The 25,334-nt window shown below is 43.6% G+C and overlaps 1 protein-coding gene across 1 annotated transcript in view; it reads right to left on the minus strand.

The window, feature by feature from the left end:
- LOC138370539 (calcitonin gene-related peptide type 1 receptor-like) overlaps positions 1 to 25,334 on the minus strand; it is a 210,753-nt gene that overhangs the window by 165,046 nt on the left and 20,373 nt on the right. Inside the window, exon 5 of the mRNA XM_069334924.1 lies at positions 17,809 to 17,965. Coding sequence (XP_069191025.1) covers positions 17,809 to 17,965 — 157 coding nt within the window. The remainder of the gene's footprint in view (positions 1 to 17,808; positions 17,966 to 25,334) is intronic.

A 25,334-nucleotide genomic window follows, 5' to 3' on the forward strand; every position in this document is an offset into this window, starting at 1 on the left:
TAACCTCACCTTGTTCTATTGCAAAGACCTCCTTTAACCTCTTGTTGAGTTCTTCACACACCTCTTTGTCATTCTCTGTATACCTGTCCTCGCCTGTTCTAAGTGTCATTACCTGTTCTTTCACTGTTGTTTTCCTCCTGATGTGTCAGTGGAGTAGCTTTAGTTCGGTCTTGGCTTTGTTTGCTATATCATTTTCATAATTTTTCTCAGCTTCTCTTCTCACACTAACATACTCATTCCTGGTTCTCTAGTATCTCTCTCTGCTTTCTGATGTCCTGTTATTTCGGAAGTTCCTCCACGCCCTTTTTTTCATTTCATTTGCTTCCATACATGCCCTATTATACCATGGATTTTTCTTTTGTTTCTCTGATTTTTCTTTTTTGGGATGAACCGGAATGAACTTGTTTACTGCCTCCTGACACTTTTGAGTGACATAGTCCATCATATCTTGTACAGACCTAGCTCTGAGGTCTGTGTCCCATGATATATCCCTTACGAAACTTCTCATCTCCTCATAATTTCCCCTTCGGTATGCCAGCCTTTTGTTTCCTAGTTCTTTTGGAGGGAAGATCAATCCTAGTTCTACCAGATACTCGAAGTTCAATACACTGTGATCACTCATTCCCAAGGGTGCTTCCATCTTAACTTCCCTTATATCTCACTCATTTAGGGTAAATATCAGATCAAGAATGGCTGGTTCATCTTCCCCTCTCACTCTTGTTAGTCCCTTTGTGTGTTGACTTCTTTTGACTTGAAAATTTCTTGTTGCCACGTCCAGCAGCTTAGCTCTCTGTGTATCTAGTCCCCCATGTGGGTCTCTGTTCTCCCAATCTATCTTCCAGTGGTTGAAGCCTCCCATGATTAGTAGTCCAGATCCCATCCTGCTAGTGACAGAAGCTGCTCTCTCTATTATGTTAATGGTGGCCATGTTGTTTCTATCATATACCTGTCTGGATCTTCTGTCATTTGGTGGTGGGTTATATATGACTGCGACTATAGTTTTTTGCCCTTTAGTTGCTATGGTACCTGTTATGTAGTCACTGAAACCTTCACAGCCCCGAATAACCATCTACTCAAAACCTTAAGCCTTTTGTTACCAGCAAAGCTACACCACCACCTCCTCTTCCTTCTCTCACTTTCCTCACAACACGGTAGTCGTGTCGGAACTCTTTATTTGTTATGGTTTCGAGTGCTTTGTTTCTGTGAGTGCTTTTATGTCTGGGTTTTCTTCTAGTACCCATTCTCCAAGCTCATTTGCTTTATTTGAAATTCCATGTATGTTAGTGTACATTGCCTTGAGGCTCACTTTCTTCTGTCCCTTCTCATATCGCCTCCCTGGTGAGCGTTCTGCTGGTGGGGGAAGCTGTTCCATGGGTGTGATTATTTGTTAGGTGGTTAACAGGGTCTCAAAGGATACTGGGGTGAGGGGTGAGGGGTCAAGTGAAGGGGGGGAAAGGGAGGGTATGTGATGAAAGAGGAGGTAGGACAGGAAGGAAAAGGGGGGAAGGATAACATGGTGGGATGAGAGGAGGAGAAGCAGGGTGTGAATGGTGTGTGGGGGAGGGAGATTTTTCTGAGCATTTGAGTGGGGGCAGGGAGTGTTTGGAGTAGGGGGGTTTTCTATGCAGAGGAGGGTGGTGGAGTTGCTCTTCCCTCTAGTGTTACTGGGTTGCTGGTTGTGGGTTCCCCCCCCCCTCACCTCTGGGGATGTTGTGTTGGGAGCTGTGATTTCCTGGTTTTCTCCTCTCGCCCTGTGCTTCTTCCTTGCTTCTGCTGCAATGGCTCTCTCCTTTGCGTTCTCGTTTGCAAACGCTATCTTTAACACATGGTCTCGGTCCTTGCTTTACCAGCCTAACCTGAAAACCTTCTCAATGCTATGCTGTGTGTGTATGTGTACTCACCTAGTTGTGCTTGCGGGGGTTGAGCTTTGTCTTTTTGGTCCTGCCTCTCAACCGTCAATCAACAGATTCAATGTACAGATTCCTGAGCCTACTGGGCTCTATCATACCTATATTTGAAACTGTGTATGGAGTCAGCCTCCACCACATTACTTCCTAGTGCATTCCACTTGGTAACTACTCTGACACAGAAAAAAATAACTAACGTCTCTGTGGCTCATCTGGATACTAAGTATCCACCTGTGTCCCCTAGTTCGTGTTCCACCCCGTTCTAAAGAGTGCGTTCTAAAGCGTCCACTATATCAATTCCCCCGAGAATTTTGTAGGTTATCATGTCTCCATTTACTCTTCTGTTTTCCAGGGACGTGAGGTTCAGCTCCCTTAGCCTTTCCTCGTAGCTCATTCCTCTCAGCTTCTGGACGAGTCTGGTAGCATTCCTCTGAATATTCTCTAACTTTGTCTTGTGTTTAACTAGGTAAGGACTCCAGGCTTGAGCTGCATATTCCAGGATTGGTCTGACATAAGTGGTATACAAGGTCCAGAACGATTACTTATGCAAGTTTCTAAAGGCGTTCATATGTTGGCCAATCTAGCATATGCCCCCTGAAGATATTATTTTGATGTGGGCCTTTGGGGACAGGTTCGGTGTCATATCAACCTCCCTGATCTTTCTCTATTTGACTCTTTCAGGATTTCACCTCCCAGATGGTACATTGTTTTCAGCCTTCTGCTTCCTTCGCCTAATTTCATTATTTTACACTTTCCAGAGTTGACCTTTAGTAACCATTTTCTAGACCATTCCTCCAGTTTGTCCAGGTCGACTTGTAGTCTCTGTTTATCTTCATCTGTCTTGATTCTTTGCAAATTCTTTGTAATTTTTGCATCATCAGCAAACATTGAGAGGAATGAGTCTATACCCTCTGGAAGATCGTTTACATATATTAGAAACAGGATGGGTCCAAGTACTGAGCCCTGTGGAACTCTTCTGGTGACATCTCGCCTCTCTGATGTCTCCCCCATCCCACAGTTACTCGCTGTTTTGTGTTGCTTAGATACTCCCTTATCCACTGGAGCACCTAACTTTTACTCCTGCCAGCTGCTCCAACTTTTGTAACACTTCTATGGGATACTGTGTCAAAGGCTTTCAGACATTCCAGGAAAAAGCAGTTGGCCCACCCTTCTCTTTCTTGGCTAACTTTCTTGGCTTTCTTGGCTTTCTTGTTGTTTTGTCATAGATTCTATTAAACCTGTGAGGCATGTTTTACCATCTCTGAATCCATGCAGATGGTGTGTTTCAAAGTTATTTCTCTCCAGGTGTTCCACGAGCCTTTTCCTCACTATCTTCTTCATCACCTTGCATGGTATAAAAGTAAGGGAAACTAGCCTGTGGTTAAGTGTCTCTTGCCTGTCGCCTTTTTTTGTATATTTGGAATGCATTAGCTGTCTTCCAGCTTTCCGGTAGGTCTCCTGTTTCCAGTGACCTGTTATACACCATAGAGACTGGCACACTTAGGGCTTCTGCACCTTCTTTTAGTATCTATGGAGCGATTCTGTCAGGCCCAACAACCTTTGTCATATTCAACTCCAACAGATTCCTTTTGACCTTATCACTGGTGAAGTCAAATTCCTCCAAAGGTTGCTTGGTTTGCCTCCTCCTCATTTAGTGCACGGACCTCTCCTTGTTCTATTGTGAAGACCTTCTGGAATCTCTTGTTGGGTTCTTCAGACACCTCCTTGTCATTCTCTGTGTATCTGTTCTCCCCCTTTTCTCAGTTTCATCACTTGTTCCTTTACCGCTGTTTTCATCCTGATGTAACTGTGGAGCAGTTTTGGTTGGGTCTTAGCTTTACTCGCAATGTCATTTTCATACTGTCTCTCTGCTCCTCTCCTCACTCTGAGGTACTCATTTCTTGCCCTTTGGTATCTTTTCCTTGGGGGAGCCGGTCGGCCGAGCGGACAACACACTGGACTTGTGATCCTGTGGTTCCGGATTCAATCCCGGACGCCGGCGAGAAACAATGGGCAGAGTTTCTTTCACCCTATGCCCCTGTTACCTAGCAGTAAAATAGGTACCTGGGTGTTAGTCAGCTGTCACGGGCTGCTTTCTGGGGGTGGAGGCCTGATCGAGGACCGGGCCGCGGGGGCACTAAAGCACCGAAATTATCTCAAGATAACCTCAAGATCTCTACCTGCTTGGTGGTGTTCTGTTATTCTTGTATTTTCTCCATGTTCTTTTACTCACTTGCTTCGCTACCTTACATTCATGGTTGAACCATGGATTCTTCTGTTGCTTTTCGCTTTTCTCCTTTTGGACCGGGATAAATCTATCTGCAGCTTCCTGCCATTTCTGGCTGACATAGTCCATCATATCCTGTACATTCTTCTCTCTGTGTTCGGTCTCTCATGGTATTCCCATTAGGAAGTTCCTCCTCTCATCATATTTTCCTCTTCGGTAATTCAGTCTTTTTCTTTCCGATCCCATCCTTGGATAGGTTATCCCTAGCCCCCAGATACTCAAATGTCAATACACTGGTCACTTATTCCTATGGGGGCTTCAAATTTGACTTCTCTTATTTCTGACTTTCAAGGCGAATATCAGGTTGAGTCTAGTTGGTTCGTCATTGCCTCTCATTCATGTGGGTTTTCTGACTTGTTGGCTCAGAAACTTCCTTGTTGCCACTTCCAAGAGTTTAGCTATCAGTGTATCTGCAACTCCATGTGGGTTCCCATTCTCCCAGTCTATCTTTCCATGGTTGAAATCTTCCATGATTAAGAGTCTGCAGCCATTCCTGCAGGGAATTGAAGCTGCTCTCTCTATTATATTATTGGTTGCCATGTTGTTCCTATCAAACTCCTGTCTGGGTGTTCTGTCATTTAGGGGAGGGTTGTAAAGGACGGCCACTATTATCTTAGGTCCACCAATTGTCATAATTCCTGTTATGTAATCTCTGAATCCGTCACAGCCTTGATTTTCCCTCTCATCAGAGCTCCAGTCCTTCCTTATCAGCAGGGCGCCTCCTCCACCTCCTCTCCCTTCCGTTTCTTTCCTTACTATATAGTAGTCCTTTGGAAACACGGCATTTGTTATGACTCCTGACAATTTTGTTTCCGTGAGTCCTATTACATCTGGGTTTTCTTCCTGCACCCTTTCCTCCAATTCACTTGCTTTATTGGTAATCCCATCGTTGTTTGAGTACATTACATTGAAGCTCACTTTCCTATATCCATTTCCACCTTCCCTCTCTTCAAGTGTAGGAAGTTGATCCATAGGCATTGCTACTTGGGTAGGCTCTTCCTCCTGTAGGGAAGTTGCCAGGGGTCCTGGGGGGAGGTGGGGAGGGGGATGGAAGGTTTAGGTCTTGTCCAGACTTGCTTGAGACAGGAAAAAATCCTGAGAGTGGGGGCACAAGGAGTGCTTGGGGTTGCTGGGCAGGAATTGCTTGGGGTGAGTGCACGCCCTCCTTTGGTGTAGTTGACAGGGGTTTGGGGAGAGGCAGGGTGGGCGATGGAGGACCTAGGACTTGCCTGGGCCTGCTTGGGGCAGGAAGAAGACCATGGGATGGGAAGGCAAGGGATACTCGGGGTAAAGGATGAGGGAGGATTTGGGTTATATGGTGGGCATTGTTGAGGGGCATGGAGGGATTTTTGCTGGGGTGGGGTGGGGGGCGTATGGGGTAGTGGGCTGGGATATTGCAGTCCCTTCTGGGGCTACTGAATTGTTGGATTGGGGTTCCTCACTCCCCTCTAGGAATGCTGGGATGGAGGCTGATCCCTGACTAACTTCCCTCTAATTGTGCCTTTTTCTTGCACCTGCTGCCCTTATTATCTCGTTCCTGGTCGTCACCTCTCTGTAATTCCTTACATTTTTCAGTTTTCTCTTCTTAATTAGGATGTGCTCTTTGATGCCTTCATTCCTGAATACTATCTTGATCAATCGCTTTTTGTCTTTGTTATGCTGGCCAATCTGGAAAAGATTGTTCTGTGTCTCGTTCAGCCCCTTCCATTCCTATCTCCTTTAGTATCCCTGACACTGCAGCTTTGTCCTTGGTCCTCCATTCTTCCCTTGTGGTCCCTTCTTGTTCCTTAACAAATATCACCACTACAGCTCTTTTCCTTTCACTTAGCTGGCTTGTGCCTCTAGTTGTCTCCTGTGATGTTACTGCTTTCAGTAGAACTTCCTTGACTGTGGACACGGCATCTGGGCTCTTCAGTATTTCAGCAAAGGTGGCACCCATTGTAGGGGTCCCTGCCATTGCTGCATCCCCTGTTACCTGGACCAGAGTCTGAGAGCCTGATTTTCGTTTTTTTTATATCCTCGCTGGTCCACTCCTCGCTGGGCTGTTCGCTGGTGGCACTGTGATGTCAACATTCGTTTTTCTTTCCTAGTGAGTACACACACGAGTGTGTGTAGGGGGGGGGGGGTGATGCGGGAGAGTGTGTGTATTCACCTAGTTGTATTCACCTAATTGTGCTTGTAGGGGCTGAGCTCTGCTCTTTCGGTGCGCCTCTCAACTGTCAATCAACTGTTAATAACTACTAACTATTTTTTCCCTACACCCACTCACACACCCAAGAAGCAGCCCGTAACAGCTATTTAACTCCCAGGAACCTATTTACTGCTAGGTAACTGGGGCATCAGGGTGAAAGAAACTTTGGTCATTTGTTTCTGCCAGCCCCGGGTATCGAACCCCGGTCCATATTACTACGTATAAAGCGTGCTGTACCCTAAGCCACCGCCCCCCAGGTGCCCCTCCCCCCTCCCCTCCCACGTGTGTGTGTGTATTCACCTAGTTGAATTTATCAAGTTGTGCTTGCGGGGGTTGAGCTCTGCTCTTTCGGCCCGCCTCTAAAGTGTCAATCACTGTTTCTAACTAGTACTACTACTACTATTTTCTTCCACACCACACATACACACACACACACACACACACACCAGGAAGCAGCCCGTGACAGCTAACTAACTCCCAGGTACCTATTTACTGCTAGGTAACAGGGGCAGGGGTGAAAGAAACTCTTCCCAATGTTTCTCGCCGGCGCCTGGGATCGATCCCGGGACCACAGGATCACATGTCCAGCGTGCTGGCCTCTCGCCCGGCTGACCCCGGGTGTATGTGTGTGTGTGTGTGTATTCACCTAGTTGTGCATGCAGGGATTGAGCTTTGCTCTTTCGGCCCGCCTCTCAACTGTCAATCAACTGTTTACTAACAATTTTTTTTTCTCTCTCTCTCTCTTCTCTCTCTCCACACCACACACACACACCCCAGGAAGCAGCCCGTGACAGCTGCCTAACTCCAAGGTACCTATTTACTGCTAGGTAACAGGGACATTCAGGGTGAAAGAAACTTTGCCCATTTGTTTCTGCCTCGTGCGGGAATCGAACCCGCGCCACAGAATTACGAGGCGTGCGTGCTATCCACCAGGCTACCAGGCTCCCTGGTAGGGTGTGTGTGTGTTTGTGTGTGTGTGTGTGTGTGTGTACTCACCTATTTGTACTCACATATTTGTGTCTGCAGTATCGAGCATTGACTCTTGGATCCCGCCTTTCGAGCATCGGTTGTTTACAGCAATGACTCCGGTCCTATTTCCCTATCATACCTAGTTTTAAAATTATGAATAGTATTTGCTTACATAACCTGTTCTTTAAGTGCATTCCATTTTTCCACTACTCTCACGTTAAAAGAAAACTTCCTAACATCTCTTTGACTCATCTGAGTTTTCAGCTTCCATCCATGTCCCCTCGTTCTATAACTATTCCGTGTGAACATTTCGTCTATGTCCACTCTGTCAATCCCCCTGAGTATTTTATACGTTCCTATCAAGTCCCCCTTCTCCTTTCCTTTTTCTATGTCGTAAGGCACAGTTACTTCAGGCGCTCCTCATACCCCATCCCTCTTAACTCTGGGACGACTCTCGTTGCAAACCTCTGAACCTTTTCCAGTTTCTTTATATGCTTCTTCAGATGGGGACTCCATGATGAGGTGGTATACTCTAAGACTGGGCTCACGTAGGCAGTGTTAAGTGCCCTAAATGCCTCCTTACTTAGGTTTCTGAATGATGTTCTAACTTTTGCCAGTGTAGTGTACAGAGCTGTCGTTATCCTATTTACATGTGCTTCAGGAGATAGATTAGGCGTTACGTCCACACCCGGGTCTCTTTCTCGCGTCGTCACAGTTAGGCAGTTCCCCTTCATTGTGTACTGTCCCTTTGGTCTCATATCACCTAGTCCCATTTCCATTACTTTACAATTGCTCGTGTTGAACTCCAGTAGCCATTTCTCTGACCATCTCTGCAACCTGTTCAGGTCCTTTTCGAGGATCCTGCAATCCTCATCTGTCACAACTCTTCTCATCAACTTTGCATCCGCGAACATCGACATGTAGGACTCTACTCCTGTAAACATGTCGGTATCTTGAGGTTATCTTGAGATAATTTCGAGGATTTAGTGTCCCCGCGGCCCGGTCCTCCACCAGGCCTCCACCCCCAGGAAGCAGGCTGTGACAGCTGACTAACACACAGGTACCTATTTTACTGCTAGGTAACTGGGGCATAGGGTGAAAGAAACTCTGCCCATTGTTTCTCGCCGGCGCCCGGGATCGAACCCGGGACCACAGGATCACAAGTCCAGTGTGCTGTCCGCTCGGCCGACCGGCTCCCATCCCAAACATATATACATATAAATATAAATATATAAACGTCGTTAACATATATTAGAAATTGTTCCCAGCACCAATCCTTGAGGTACTCCACTCGTTACTGTTCGCCAGTCAAACTGCGCACCCCTTTCCGTAACTCTTTGGCTCCTTCCTGTTAGATAGTTGCTTATCCATGCTAGGGTCTTTCCTTCCACCCCCGCCTGCCTCTCGAGTTTGAACATCAGTCTCATGTGCGGTACTGTATCAAAGGCTTTTTGGCAGTCCAGAAATATGCAGTCTGCCCAACCATCTCTATCCTGTCTTATCCTCGTTATTTTATCATAGATTTCCAAAAGGTTTGTTAGGCATGATTTCCTTTTCCAGAACCCAAGTTGATGTTTGTTCACAAATCTACCGTTCTCCAGGTGAGCAACTAGTCGTAGCCTAATTATTCTTTCCAGTATTTTACAGGGGATGCTTGTCAGTGATAGAGGTCTATAATTAAGTGCCTCCTCCCCATCGCCTTTCTTGAAAACCGGTACGACATTTGCCTTCTTCCAGCATCTGGGCAAGTCTCCTGACATAAGTGACTTATTAAAGATCATTGCCAGAGGCACGCTGAGGGCCTGCACTGACTCTTTTAGTATCCATGGTGATACTTTGTCTGGTCAAACTGCTTTAACTGCATCCAGTGTTGTCAACTGTTTCATTACCTCCTCTGCTGTCACCTCTACTTCTAATAGTCTTTCGTCCATTGCTCTTCTAACAATAGGACCTGGGATGTGGGATGAAGCAGATGGATTTGAATGCAATGGGGTCAGATGGGTCAGGAGGGTGCTGGGGAGATAAACAGGGGCAGGGAGGGCTGATTTGAGGAGAATGTAACCTGGGAAGCAGGTGTGAGCTCAGTAGCATGGGATGGGGCACGGGGTGCGTTAGCACTGGGGTGGGTAACTACGCTCAAATGGGACGAGATGTGTCGTGGAGGTCGGCTCGCCCTGTGGGCTATTTGCTCATCTTTTGTCATGTATCTGTGAATATACACGTTGTAATAGCTTTCGCTACCTCTGTGTAAGTGTTTGTGTTGCAGTATGTAATCCACAGCCTCTTCGTTAGTGAACTGTACCCGGACAGGTCGTTTCTTGTTACAGTTATAAGCACCAATGCTGCGGTGGATTCCCACCCCATTCCCAGCCATCTCGGCTCTGATATCTCTCAAGATCCCCTGTAACTCAATATCTTCAATCCCCATCCTTTCCTACCTCGATGGTGCCTTGGCTTCAAGTAATCCATGGATTATGATTGACCTCCTTCTCAGTGAAGGGTCATGTTGGTCGCCTCTCCCCCCTGGATCACCCCCATCCCTCCCACACTCACTACTCCATCCCCCACCACTCCCCCTTCCCTTGCCATGCTTCCCTTATTCCTGCCAAATTCAGTTGTAAGCCTAGTTATTTCAGTTTCCCATGCCACTCTGCTCTTCTTGATTTCTTCTTGAATATAGTCCATAAACTCACGTTTTTGTCTCTGAATCTCGTCCTGTATCTTATTAAAGATTTCACTTTTAATCCCCTGGATTAGGTAATCTATCTAAACATCCCTCTTCTCTACTAATATCCCAATCATCTATCCTCTTCTTCAATCATAATACTGCTGGGCCTAGACGCCCTGCCTGACCTAGTCATTGCTGTAACAACCTTACCCACACGGGTTCCAATTACCTTACCCGACCTGCTAACACAAAATAGGCAGTGAGTCTCCAAGCGTCTTCCCATGTGGTGTAGGAAGCAACCCAAGGTATGAGGTACCTGAAAGTACCTATCCGCTGAGAGGTATGAGTTACGAGGTAAGGCTAAAGGAGTTGAAACTCTCGTCCCTGGAAGACAGAAATGTAAGGGGCAGATATGATAACCCCGTACAAAACTCCAAGGGAAATTGACAGGGTGGACAAAGACAAACCTCTTTAGCACGGGTGGAACACGAACAAGGTGACATAGGTGGAAACTTAGTACCCAAATGAGCCACAGGAACAGTAGAAAGATTTTTTTTTGTGTGTGTGTACTCACCTAGTTGTGCTTGCGGGGGAGAGCTCAGGCTCTTTGGTCCCGCCTCTCAACCGTCAATCAACAGGTGTACAGATGCCTGAGCCTATTGGGCTCTATCATATCTACACTTGAAACTGTGTATGGAGTCAGCCTCCACCACATCACTTCCTAATGCATTCCATTTGTCAACCACTCTGACACTAAAAAAGTTCTTTCTAATATCCCTGTGGCTCATTTGGGCACTCAGTTTCCACCTGTGTCCCCTTGTGCGTGTGCCCCTTGTGTTAAATAGCCTGTCTTTATCTACCCTATCAATTCCCTTGAGAATCTTGAATGTGGTGATCATGTCCCCCCGAACTCTTCTGTCTTCCAGCGAAGTGAGGTTTAATTCCCGTAGTCTCTCCTCGTAGCTCATACCTCTCAGCTCGGGTACTAGTCTGGTGGCAAACCTTTGAACCTTTTCCAGTTTAGTCTTATCCATGACTAGATATGGATTCCATGCTGGGGCTGCATACTCCAGGATTGGCCTGACATATGTGGTATACAAAGTTCTGAATGATTCTTTACACAAATTTCTGAATGCCGTTCGTATGTTGGCCATCCTGGCATATGCCACTGATGTTATCCTCTTGATATGTGCTGCAGGAGAAAGGTCTGGCGTGATATCAACTCCCAAGTCTTTTTCTTTCTCTGACTCCTGAAGAATTTCCTCTCCCAGATAATACCTTGTATTTGGCCTCCTGCTCCCTGCAACTATCTTCATTATATTACATTTAGTTGGGTTAAACTCTAACAAACACTTGTTTGACCATTCCTGCAGGTTGTCCAGGTCTTCTTGAAGCCTCAAACAGTCCTCTTCTGTCTTAATCCTTCTCATAATTTTGGCATCGTCCGCAAACATTGAGAGAAATGAATCTATACCCTACGGGAGATCATTTACATATATCAGAAACAAGATAGGACCGAGTACAGAGCCCTGTGGGACTCCACTGGTGACTTCACGCCAATCGGAGGTCTCACCCCTCACCGTAACTCTCTGCTTCCTATTGCTTAGGTACTCCCGTATCCACTGGAGCACCTTACCAGCTACACCTGCCTGTCTCTCCAGCTTATGTACCAGCCTCTTATGCGGTACTGTGTCAAAGGCTTTCCGACAATCCAAGAAAATGCAGTCCGCCCAGCCCTCTCTTTCTTGCTTAATCTGTGTTACCTGGTCATAGAATTCTATTAAGCCAGTCAGGCAAGATTTACCCTCCCTGAACCCGTGTTGACGATTTGTCACGAAGTCCCTTCTCTCCAGATGTGCTACCAGGTTTTTTCTCACGATCTTCTCCATCATCTTGCATGGTATACAAGTTAAGGACACTGGCCTGTAGTTCAGTGCCTCTTGCCTGTCGCCCTTTTGGTATATTGGGACCACATTCGCCGTCTTCCATATTTCTGGTAGGTCTCCCGTCTCCAGTGATCTACTATACACTATGGAGAGTGGCAAGCAAAGTGCCTCTGCACACTCTTTCAGTACCCATGGCGAGATCCCGTCTGGACCAACAACCTTTCTAACATCTAGGTCCAGCAGGTGTCTCTTGACCTCCTCTCTCGTAATTTCAAACTCTTTACTTCCCTTTCTCCTAGCACAGTGACCTCACCTTGTTCTGTTGTGAAGTTCTCTTGGAACCTCTTGTTGAGTTCATCACACACCTCTTTGTCATTCTCTGTATACCTGTCCTTGCCTGTTCTAAGTTTCACTACCTGTTCTTTCACTGTTGTTTTCCTTCTGATGTGACTGTGAAGTAGCTTTGGTTCGGTCTTGGCTTTGTTTACTATATCATTTTCATAACTTTTCTCTGCTTCTCTTCTCACCCTGACGTACTCATTCCTGGTTCTCTGGTATCTCTCTCTGCTTTCTGGTGTTCTGTTATTCCGGAAGTTCCTCCACGTCCTTTTGTTCAGTACCTTTGCTTCCATACATGCCCTATTATACCATGGATTCTGTGTGTGTGTGTGTGTGGGTGTGTATGTGTGTGTGTGTGTGTGTGTGTGTGTGTGTGTGTGTGTGTGTGTGTGTGTGTGTGTGTGTGTGTGTGTGTGTGTGTGTGTACTCACCTAGTTGTACTCACCTAGTTGTGCTTGCGGGGGTTGAGCTCTGGCTCTTTGGTCCCGCCTCTCAACCGTCAATCAACAGGTGTACACGTTCCTGAGCCTATTGGGCTCTATCATATCTACACTTGAAACTGTGTATGGAGTCAGCCTCCACCACATTGCTTCCTAATGCATTCCATTTGTCAACCACTCTGACACTAAAAAAGTTCTTTCTAATATCTCTGTGGCTCATTTGGGCACTCAGTTTCCCCCCTGTGTCCCTTAGTGCGTGTGCCCCTTGTGTTAAATAGCCTGTCTTTATCAACCCTGTCGATTCCCTTGAGAATCTTGAATGTGGTGATCATGTCCCCCCTAACTCTTCTGTCTTCAACGAAGTGAGGTTCAATTCCCGTAGTCTCTCCTCATAGCTCATACCTCTCAGCTCGGGTACTAGTCTGGTGTCAAACCTTTGAACCTTTTCCAGTTTAGTCTTATGCTTGACTAGATATGGACTCCATGCTGGAGCCGCGAACTCCAGGATTGGTCTGACATATATGGTATATAATGTTCTGAAAGATTCCTTACACAAGTTTCTGAAGGCCGTTCTTATGTTACCCAACCTGGCATATGCTGCTGATGTTATCCTCTTGATATGAGCTTCAGGGGACAGGTCTGGCGTGATATCAACCCCCAGGTCTTTCTCTCTCTCTGACTCTTGAAGTATTTCATCTCCCAAGTGATACCTTGTATCTGGTCTCCTGCTTCCTACTCCTATCTTAATTACATTACATTTGCTTGGGTTAAACTCTAACATCCATTTGTTCGACCATTCCTGCAGCTTGTCCAGGTTTTCTTGAAGCCTCAAGCTGTCCTCCTCTGTCCTAATCCTTCTCATAATTTTGGCGTCGTCAGCAAACATTGAGAGGAATGAGTCTATACCCTCTGGGAGATCATTTACGTATATCAGAAACAGGATAGGTCCAAGCACAGAGCCCTGTGGGACTCCACTGGTGACTTCACGCCATTCTGAGGTCTCACCCCTCACTATAACTCTCTGCTTCCTATTGCTTAGGTACTCTCTTATCCACTGGAGCGCCCTACCAGTTACTCCTGCCTGTTTCTCCAGCTTATGCATCAACCTTTTATGGGGTACTGTGTCAAAGGCTTTCCGACAGTACAAAAAAATGCAGTCCGCCCATCCTTCTCTTTCTTGCTTAATCTTTGTCACCTGATCATAGAATTCTATCAAGCCTGTAAGGCAAGATTTACCCTCCCTGAACCCATGTTGATGGGTTGTCACGAAGTCTCTTCTCTCCAGATGTGTTACTAGGTTTTTTCTCACAATCTTCTCCATCACCTTGCATGGTATACAAGTTAAGGACACTGGCCTGTAGTTCAGTGCCTCTTGTCTGTCACCCTTTTTAAATATTGGTACTACATTAGCAGTCTTCCCTACTTCTGGTAGGTCTCCCGTTTCCAGTGACCTACTATACACTATGGAGAGTGGCAAGCAAAGTGCTCCTGTACACTCTTTCAATACCCATGGTGAGGTTCCATCCGGCCCAACAGCTTTTCTCACATCCAGCTCCAATAGGCGCTTCTTGACCTCATCTCCTGTAATTTCGAACCTTTCCAAGGTCACCTGGTTTGCTGCCACCTCTCCTAGCGCCGTGACTTCTCCCTGTTCTATTGTAAAGACCTCCTGGAACCTTTTGTTGAGTTCTTCACACACCTCTTTGTCATTCTCTGTGTACCTGTCCACGCCCACCCTAAGTTTCATCACCTGTTCCTTCGCTATTGTCTTCCTCCTGATGTGACTGTGTAGTAGCTTTGGTTCGGTCTTGGCTTTATCAGCTATATCATTTTCATACCCTTTCTCAGCTGCTCTTCTCACACTAACATACTCGTTCCTGGTTCTCTGGTATCTCTCTCTACTTTCTGGTGTTCTGTTATTACGGAAGTTCCTCCATGCCCATTTGTTCAGCTCCTTTGCTTTCATACATTCCCTATTAAACCACGGATTCTTCCTTTGCTTCTCTGTTTTTTCCTGTTGGGCTGGGACAAACCTGCTTACAGCCTCCTGACATTTTTGGGTGACATAGTCCATCATGTCTTGTACGGACTTGGTTCCGAGTTCTGTGTCCTAATGTATACCTTGAGGTTACCTTGAGGTGCTTCCGGGGCTTCGCGTCCCCGCGGCCCGGTCGTCGACCAGGCCTCCTAAATCGTAAGGATATAGATTCCTATATCCCATAGGAATTTATTCATCTCCTCATAGTTTCCCTTTCGGTACGCCAGCCCTTTGTTTCCCAGTTCTTTTTTGGGGGTGATAATTCCTAGCTCAACCAGGTACTCAAAGCTCAATACACTATGATCACTCATTCCCAAGGGGGCTTCCAACTTAACTTCCCTTATATCCGACTCATTTAGGGTAAATATCAGATCAAGCAAGGCTGGTTCATCCCCTCCTCTCGTTTTTGTCGGTCTCTTGACGTGTTGACTTAGAAAGTTTCTTGTTGCCACATCCAGCAGCTTAGCTCTCCATGTGTCTGGGCCTCCATGTGGGTCTCTGTTCCCCCAATCTATCTTTCCATGGTTGAAGTCTCCCATGATTAGTAGCCTGGATCCGTTCCTGCTAGCCACAGAAGCTGCTCTCTCTATTATATTGATGGTGGCCAAGTTGTTTCTATCATATTCCTGTCTGGGTCTTCTGTCATTCGGTGGGGGGTTATATATGACTACTACTATAATTTTCTGTCCTCCAGTTGCTATGGTGCCTGATATGTAGTCACTGAAACCTTCACAGTTCTGAATTACCATCTCTTCGAAACTCCAACCTTCTCTTAGTAGCAAAGCTACACCACCTCCTCCTCTCCCTTCTCTCTCTTTCCTCACTACATAGTAGCCCGGTGGAAACACTGCATTTGTTATGGTGTTTGTTAGCTTTGTTTCTGTGAGTGCTATTATGTCTGGGTTTTCTTCTAGTGCCCATTCTCCGAGTTCACTTGTTTTATTAGTAATTCCATCTATGTTAGTGAACATTGCCTTGAAGCTCACTTTCTTCAGTTCATTTTCTTGTCCCTTTCTTGGCAAGCATTCTGCTGGTGTGGGAAGCTTTTCAGTGGGTGAGATGATCTGTGAGGTGGTTTGCAGGGTTTCAGGGGAGTTTGGGGTGAGGGGTGGGGGTTTCATGGAAGGGGGGACAGGTAGGGTGTGGGTTAAGGAGATAGGGGGGACATGGAGGATACGGGGTGAGGGAGGAGGAGGGATAGGGAGGGTATGGGATGAAGAGGGAGGGGGACAGGGGGGGAAAGGTGGGAGGGGGGACATGATGGGAATTGGGAAGGGATGACAGGGTAAGAATGGGGTGGGGGTGAGGGAGGGTTGGGTGGGGGCAGGTTGGTGTGTGTGTGTGTGTGTGTGTGTGTGTGTGTGTGATTTCCTTAATGTAGTTACATTATGAGAACAATACCCATGGTGCCCCGGCTTCTCTATAATCTATGCCATATTACACTGAAACAGCTGATGGTATAGGAATCCTCCGCCTTGTCAATAACCTGTGCCAACCATCCCCAACTCTGTTCCCAAAAGAGAACTTTCGAACATTTTTCTTGGTCCTTTTGTTGTCATAGCTTCAGTCTGTGCCCCTTTTCTTTTTCAAGTTGAAGGTTTTATCAATCCCTCTTTGTTAACTTTGTTAGTTCATGTCACAACGTTAGTATCCATCTGGGAGGTGAAATTCTGCAAGAGTAACGGCCAGAGGATATCATCAGAGGCATATGCTAGACTGGCCCATATAAAAGCTGCCTTTAGAAACTTATGTAAGGAATCATTCAGGATTATATACCATTATATAACATACCCTGTATACCATTTATGTCATACCAATTCTGGAATATGCAGCTACAGCTTGGAGTCCATACTAAGTTAAACACAAGACAAAGTTAGAGAAGATACAGTAGTAAGCCACGTGACTCGCCCCGGAACTGACTGGTATGAGTTATGAGGAAAGGCTAAAGGGGCTGAAACTCACGTCCCTGGAAGACAGAAAAGTAAGGGGGAGATATGATAACCACCTACAAAATTCCCAGAAAAATTGACAGGGACAGTCAAAGATGAACTCTTTAGCACGGTTGGAACACGAATAAAGGGACACAGGTGGAAACCTAGTACCCAAATGAGCCACAGGAACATTTGAAATATTTTTTCAGTGTCAGAGTAGTTAACAAATCGAATGCATTAGGCAGTGATGAGGTGGAGGCAGACTCCATACACAGTTTCAAATGTAGATTTGATACAGCCCAGAAGGTTCAGGAATCTGTACACCAGTTGATTGACAGTTGGGAGGCGGGACCAAAAAGCCAAAGCTCAACCCCCTGCAAGCACAACTAGATGAATACAAATAAGTGAATACAGACACACACACACTTGAGGGCTTAGGGGGCTGGTGGTGTATGGAGCTAGCTTACCTTGGAGTTGTTCCGGGGCTTAGCGTCCCCGCGGCCCGGTCGTCGACCAGGCCTCCTCGTTGCTGGACTGGTCAACCAGGCTGTTTGACGCGGCTTCTCGCAGCCTGACGTATGAATCACAGCCTGGTTGATCAGGTATCCTTTGGAGGTGCTTATCCAGTTCTCTCTTGAACACTGTGAGGGGTCGGCCAGTTATGCCCCTTATGTGTAGTGGAAGCGTGTTGAACAGTCTCGGGCCTCTGATGTTGATAGAGTTCTCTCTCAGAGTACCTGTTGAACCTAGGCTTTTCAACGGGGGTATTCTGCACATCCTGCCATGTCTTCTGGTCTCATGTGATGTTATTTCTGTGTGCAGGTTTGGGACCAGCCCCTCTAATATTTTCCACGTATAGATTATTATGTATCTCTCCCGCCTGCGCCCAAGAGAATACAGATATAGGCCTTTTAGTCGGTCCCAATAGTTTAGATGTTTTACTGAGTGGGTTCTAGCAGTAAAGGTTCTCTGCACGCTCTCCAGGTCAAAGCTTCAATTACTTATTAATATACCTCCTTACCTTTTTTGTGCTGAAATTGTATCTAAGATCTCTAGGACTAATTTGTCACTAGGTTCCTTCAGATACCCCCAACCAATGAGAGGTTAAGAGCACATATTCCCCAACCAATCAGGGACCACAAGCATACTTACCCCAGCCAATGAGGTAGAAGATAATGAGGCTGTTCTGCTCGGCGAAGGCGGAGGCGAGGAGCTTGTGAAGGTAGAAGCCCTCGCACAGGTACCACATGTAGTTGCTCAGGCTGGCGTACTTGGTGAGCAGGTTGAGCGCCACGCACCACGCAGGGTTCTGCACCAGCACACAAGCGCCCAGATTAATGTCATGGCAGAGAGAACCACGGGAGGGTTAGTGGTTCCTCAGGATGAACCAGAGGAACTAGTGTGATGTGAAGGAGAACCACGGGATGATTAGTGGTTCCTCAGGATGAACTAGAGGAACTAGTGTGATGTGAAGGAGAACCACGGGATGATTAGTGGTTCCTCAGGATGAACTAGAGGAACTAGTGTGATGTGAAGGAGAACCATGGATAATTAGTGTGATAACAGGGTGAATTTTCACTTGACAACATGGTATAACTTATAACACCTTAAGCTTACTGACCTTGACCTTTGACCTTGCTTGACCTCTGTCAAATGAGACTTTCATAAGGTATCTTGCCAACGAAATGACATGAATTACTGCTGTGTGACCCTTGTCTCATAACAGTAATAATAACACAATACAAAAATATTTAGACCTATTTAACTCACAACTTGTAAGTGTAAGCTCTTTGAAAATTGTTAATTATTGTTATTATAATTATCAATTATATTATAATTATAATAATTATTGATGTTATAATTAAATTAATTATTGATATTATAATTATATTAATTATTGATAATATAATTATTAATGTTATTATAATTATTATTGCTTTTGTAATATTATTTATAGATATGAGAAAGATATATTTATTGTTCTTAATAGTGTCATACTTGAGGCCAAAGATAAATTGAATCTCAAGTAACATAGTTTTGTGCCTAAGTGTGGAATTCAAACATGTTTTGCAAAACATGTTGTGCATTCCCAAGATAGGACACAAGTAGTCTTTATTGACCTAAGTCTGTTTATTATGTTGACAATGGTGAAATAATAACTAGAGCAACTTGATTAATTTGTAACCTAATGTAATCCTCTAAGCTTACATTAGCTTAGTAATGTAAGCTAAGCTTGCATTACTTAAGTAATGTAAACTTAGCTACTTAAGCTAAGCTGGATATGGAACTATCGATCTAACAGGAAGAGGCATGCTAGTGTAATATTTACAGCAGCAAAACGGCTGTATATGAACTAGACATACCTCAAGGTGATGAAGTAAACCATTATGCTTTAATATACTTATGCACAAGCAGTCATGAGTTGCATCTACAACCTACGGAAACTGTTATGTTATGTTGATGATATATGTATTTTGATACAAAGTATACCTAGACTACAAGCTTTGCTTGATGCAAATGAACAAATGAACAAGGGCCGTGACGAGGGTTCGAACCTGCGTCCAAACATCCCAGACGCTGCTTTAATCGACTGAGCTACGACATGGTCAAAATCTGTATGAAGTAAAATTTGCTTGATGCATTTTCCAAGAAAATAGTTGGATACGGGCTCATTATCTCTGTTGATATAACAAATGTTCTTGTTCCCCATCATGATAATTATAATATTAATGGAGTGCCCATCAAGACGTGTAAATCTTATAAAACTATTGGAATCGAGCTCAGTGATGTAAATCTCATTAGGAACATTCGCAAAAAAACTTGTTTAGCGACTTAAAGCTCTCAAAAATGTTGTGGGACGAAGGGTTTGAGATTAACATAAAGTATGCTCGTAGCTTTTATGTTGCCTTTTAACAATCTGTAGTTCATTATAATGCTTGATATCGTGTAAAAAAAAATCCTAAACAATTACACGGCTTAGATGCCGTATAAAATGATGCCCTGGGCATCATCCTGGGTTGTCCTACAACTGTCACAGTTGTTACCGTGAGAAAGAAACTAAGACTACCCTTTATATACTTAATACTCGGTTTAGTGCCAAAATTTTGAAAAATAATGGTTTGCTCCAGAACTATTCAAATCAAATTAAGATCATTTTAAATATGATGACCAAACTACTCACCATAACATGAAGAGACGACGACGTTTCGGTCCGTCCTGGACCCTTATTAAGTCGACTGTGGACTTGATAATGGTCCAGGACGGACCGAAACGTCGTCGTCTCTTCATCTTCTGGCGTGTTGTTTGGTCATCACATCTTCAGCCACACCATTGTGACTCTTCGTCTCCACTCTAACTAACAGTGTTCTCTCAATCCTCCACACTAAACTCCTCACTGTGTATGGCTCAGTTGTTGTGCTAATACTCTTATGAAATTTAATGTCTCTTAATACATATACAAATTATTAATTGTATTCCCCTTGAAAAGATGTGCAGGTCCATGACAATAGAAGCTATTGACAAACATCTACAAAATCTCAAACTAGCTGAATTCTATTCCTTTACTGATAGTTCTGTGCAATTGGGCATAGATAGTTCAAATTGCGCATGTGCAGTATGAAGCAAATTAAATTGTCATGTCTTGTGTGCAGAGATGGAACGACTGAGCAGCACAATACAAACTGAGCTTTTGGGTATTATCTAGTCACTGAGTACCTTAACCTTAATGGGAGGGGAGTGATATTCAGTCACTCTTAAAGTTCTCTGCAGTCTTTAAATAATCCATCTCAATTAATGTCTGATATAACTTGTAATATTACATGGAATGTGATTTTTGCCAATGATAATAACTCGTATAAATTTTGTGATTTTCTCGTATAAAAATTTATAACTCTTGTATAAAATTTGTGTGTGATATTGTGTGATTCAATATCCCGTTCTATATTGACGTTGGAACATATTACTTTGTAGATTGATTGGTCAATGTGGATTGTAGGAAAGAAAATACAGACAATTATTTTGAACCATATAATACAATTACTAAAAACGTTCAAATAAAATTCATTATTTCATATTTAGAAGAACTAAGAAATGACCAAAAGACCTGAAAGCTGCAATATTAAAAGCTATGCACAGTGATCGAACCAGACAATGTGATGTAGTCATTGCAGTAATTCGCCCTGGGCATGGGCACACTTGGCAAGCTAGAGAGGCTGAGCCACTACCAGAAAATTCAGCTTATAAACTCTGTGACTAACTGTTAAGAAATTTACTTGAACCCTACATTACTGAATATGACAGCGAAATTTTTTTTTAGATCCCCTGGCCAATCAACAATGTGCAATCAACTATGTAATTATTTACCCACAGATCTTATTTTTTCTTATGTAACTAGTTGATTGAATCTAGTATTGGAAGACATCCTAACCATTTACCCTAAATTTGCTTCTCCATATTAAAGAAGGATTTTCTTTAAGCTGCATCTCTTGTGAATCCCCCCCCCCCCTTCCTGCCATGTGAGGGTCCATTCCAGATTCTTAAATTTAAATAAGTACAATTTCTGATGCGGTAGATCGTGCCTCATGAACTATATATGTGCTTTAATATGATATGTTTATAAATTATCTTGTGTATGATCCTCTGCCTTGTGTGACAGTGAATGCGAGCAGAATCCTCACTGTAATAACGCTTAATTGAATTACTCCGATTAGACAAAATTGTATATTTTGTAAATAAAATTTTTAATAATAATAATCAAATAATCGAAATCATGGCAGCCGCGACCTTAGAGTTTTATCTCAGTACTGTTTGATTACACATCCTGTGTGATGGGACTCTTAGCATCATGTAGCTTTTGTCACACGCTGTACTCCCCCTTCACATAGTCTCGGGTAGCTGCACAAGTGCACATGTACCCAAATGCGTTAATAACAAAAGATGATGATCTAACTGGCCCCATCTGTGGATATTTGACAATATGTAGATATATGTGGACTATATGTGGATATATGTGGACTATATGTGGATATATGTGGACTATATGTGGATATATGTGGACTATATGTGGATATATGTGGACTATATGTGGATATATGTGGACTATATGTGGATATATGTGGACTATATGTGTATATATGTGGACTATATGTGGATATATGTGGACTATATGTGGATATATGTGGACTATATGTGGATATATGTGGACTATATGTGGATATATGTGGACTATATGTGGATATATGTGCACTATATGTGTATATATGTGGACTATATGTGGATATATGAGGACTATATGTGCATATATATGTGGACTATATGTGGATATATGTGGACTATATGTGGATATATGTGGACTATATGTGGATATATGTGGATATATGTCAGTGACCTATCCAGACGTCTTCCTGTTACAGCCACCTTCATTGTAACTCACAAATTGTTGCTGCCAAGGAAAACAGAAGCCTTCCTGGAATATGTCTAATCTGGGAGAAGGCCACAGCTGCCGACCTGGATAATTTAAGTGACTGCTTGACAATGAAGGTGAGAATATTCTAATTCCGACCAATGCAATTGCTTTCCCTAATTTTCCATGTAATGTGCACTCTATTTTATTAACTCTGTCATGTCATGTCAGAGAGGGACAATAGTGCATTTCTCATTTTAAAACAAATAGGAGAAGAGGTATGTCTGGTTTGAATAATCACGTTAGAAAACGCTAAAATAAATTTATCTTTTGGCATTAACTATAAAAAGATGTTGAGTGCCTCAGTGATGGATGCTACCCCCAGCTCAGACGAAGCTGGGGTAGCAGCTTCGTGGGCTTCAGATCACCAAATAACTAAGGGGAACAATAAAAGTAAAATTAATGTAAGATCGAAGGTTGTTAATGGGCTTTCAAGATAAATGTTTGAGTTTATTGATGAATTTTGAAGAATAAATAGTCCATCCTCGAACTCATAGCAGTGTCCTGCCTGCCCTATTACCCATACATACACTTTAATAAGTAATTCACCAAAAAAAAAGAACACTAAATAGCAATAACCAATTCAACAATCAACTTTAACTTTATTCTGACTACCGCTTATAACTGGGCACTCAAACTTGGTTAGTAATTTCAACTTCAGTGTAGGAAAATTTAACTGAAGAATGAGTGATGTATGAATGAGTGATGTGATGCTCTATTATCTACTGTAGACCTGGGGTGTAGCAGGTCTACAGTAGATAATAGAGCAACTGGTCAGCAGGAAAACCAGAGACCTCCTGCAGGGTACTTGACATTTCTTTAGGAATTATTGTCCATAGAGAAGAATTGTTGAAAACCAATGTTCATTTTGTTGATACAGATCTGTGAGGCATGCGCTGTGTGTTCAAACTTAGTGTGATTCAGGGTTGCCCCTGACCTTAAATTGTCAAATTTGAAGTTGTAAACTTCAAATTGTTCATGTTGTATTTAGTTTAGGTTAGTTTCCCCTCAAATTATATCTTTATTGATTTTCTGCTTTACTAAACAAATTGTTTTATTTAGTATCGTGTAACAGATGGCCCTTGCCGTTTTTTTTTTTTTTTTTTTTGAGATATATACAAGAGTTGTTACATTCTTGTACAGCCACTAGTACGCGTAGCGTTTCGGGCAGGTCCCTGGAATACGATCCCCTGCCGCGAAGAATCGTTTTTTCATCCAAGTACACATTTTACTGTTGCGTTAAACAGAGGCTACAGTTAAGGAATTGCGCCCAGTAAATCCTCCCCGGCCAGGATACGAACCCATGACATAGCGCTCGTGGAACGCCAGGCGAGTGTCTTACCACTACACCACGGAGACTGTAAATATCAAACAATGTATAGTTTATATTTAGAGTAAACTCATGTAGGATGTAATTATTTATTTTTATATATAAATGAATAATGTAATTATAAATATTGTATATTAAAACATTATAATAATGTATAATTCTAATGGTGAGAGTAGATCATTATTTTTATTTAGTTTTGTAAATGAATAATGCTATTGAAACATTGTTACCAAAACCAGTTAGAAATGTATCATCAGTTGGGGGATGAGGTTTACGAATTTGAGATTGATGTTTAACTTGGGAACTTCCGAGACTCATGAACACACTGATGAGAATGAGATGGTACACTGATGAGAACCGTGTGCAGTTATAGTGTAACAGTATCAATTCTTCACCTTGAACACGTAAACTTTGGTGGCAGCCTCGATAAGTTGGCGGTGTTATTATTACGGATTGTCAAACCCTTTACCATAAAGTTAATCTGCATTTTTATTTATATAAATAAATAAAACTAAACATTAGGGCTAACTTTATCTCCTGACGGCTTCTACTGCAGTAAGAACGCCTGAAGGAGCATTCTGGCACGAAGGGCAACCATCCTCCGGTGATATCTTCCGAACAACATTTCGTGTGAGAGTGACAACCACACAGGCGGCCTGGCCAGCGGGCAGCAGCGTCTCGCAACAATACGCTCACAATATTTCCGTCATGAAATTGCAAGTCTTCACGGAAATAAAACTTACACAAATCTTTACGAGACCATCTAACGGCCACGGCGGAAACTATTTCTTGACAATCCTCTTCGAATCGCTGCTAGAGAAAACAGTGTATTTTTCTTGTGGGAAGCTGGTGTGTGGCCGCGTATGTTTGATCCCGGAGTCCCACACAAAACAATACCTGGTATTGACCCGCGCGTCCCGAGAGGAATTATAAGCGGCGTCCTGTCTGGCCGCCAACAGTATTCACGGTCCGCTGTCACCACAACATTTTCTTCCAATCAATTTGCCTGCGTGGCGTCAGTATAGGAGGAGGGGAGGAGGGGTGCACGGAAGGGGGGGAGGGAATGAGGGTGCAGGGGAGGGGCGGTAAGAAGGTGGGGTGTTGTATGGGGACTGAGAGAGGAGTATATCACCCATACAATAATATGGATGTTCTCACTCACCTGAACGCCCGCGAGCTACCCATTAAGAACATAAGAATGAATGTAACTGCAAAATGCATATTAGCCCAAACGAGGCAGCTCCAATTTATATCATCCCAATCCCTTTCATATATATGTCTAACCTAATCTTGAAACAATCGAGGGATCCTACTTCTTTTATGTAACGCGGTAATTGTTTCCACAAATCAACACCCCAGTTACCAAACCAGTATTTACCCAGGTCTTTCCTAAATCTAAACTTATCCAATTTATACTCATTGTTTCCTATTATATTTTGCGTTGATACTTTTAATACCTTATTAATATCCAATTTTTTGCCTATTCATTAACTTGTCACCCCCTAATTCTTCGCCTATCTAGCGAGTGTAATTTAAGCTTTGTCAATCTTTCTTCGTGTGACAGGTTTCTAATTTGGGGGATTAACCTCATCATCCTACGCTGGACGCGTTCTAGTGAATTTATTCATTCCATAAAATAGCAAACAAAACTGAACTGCATAATCTAAATGGGCCCCTAACCAGAGCAAGATATAGCTGAAGAACCACACCAGGTGTTTTGTTACTAATGCTTCGATTAATAAATCCAAGTGTCCTATTTGCCTAATTACGAACATTTATTCATAGATTTTTTGGTTTTAAATTCTTACTAATCATAACATTCAGATCCCTTTCGCAATCCGACTTCGCAATCTCAACACCATTTAGCTCGTATTTTGTAACTCTATC

This window comes from Procambarus clarkii, chromosome 32, assembly GCF_040958095.1.
Source record: "Procambarus clarkii isolate CNS0578487 chromosome 32, FALCON_Pclarkii_2.0, whole genome shotgun sequence".
Taxonomy (NCBI): Eukaryota; Metazoa; Arthropoda; class Malacostraca; order Decapoda; family Cambaridae; genus Procambarus; species Procambarus clarkii.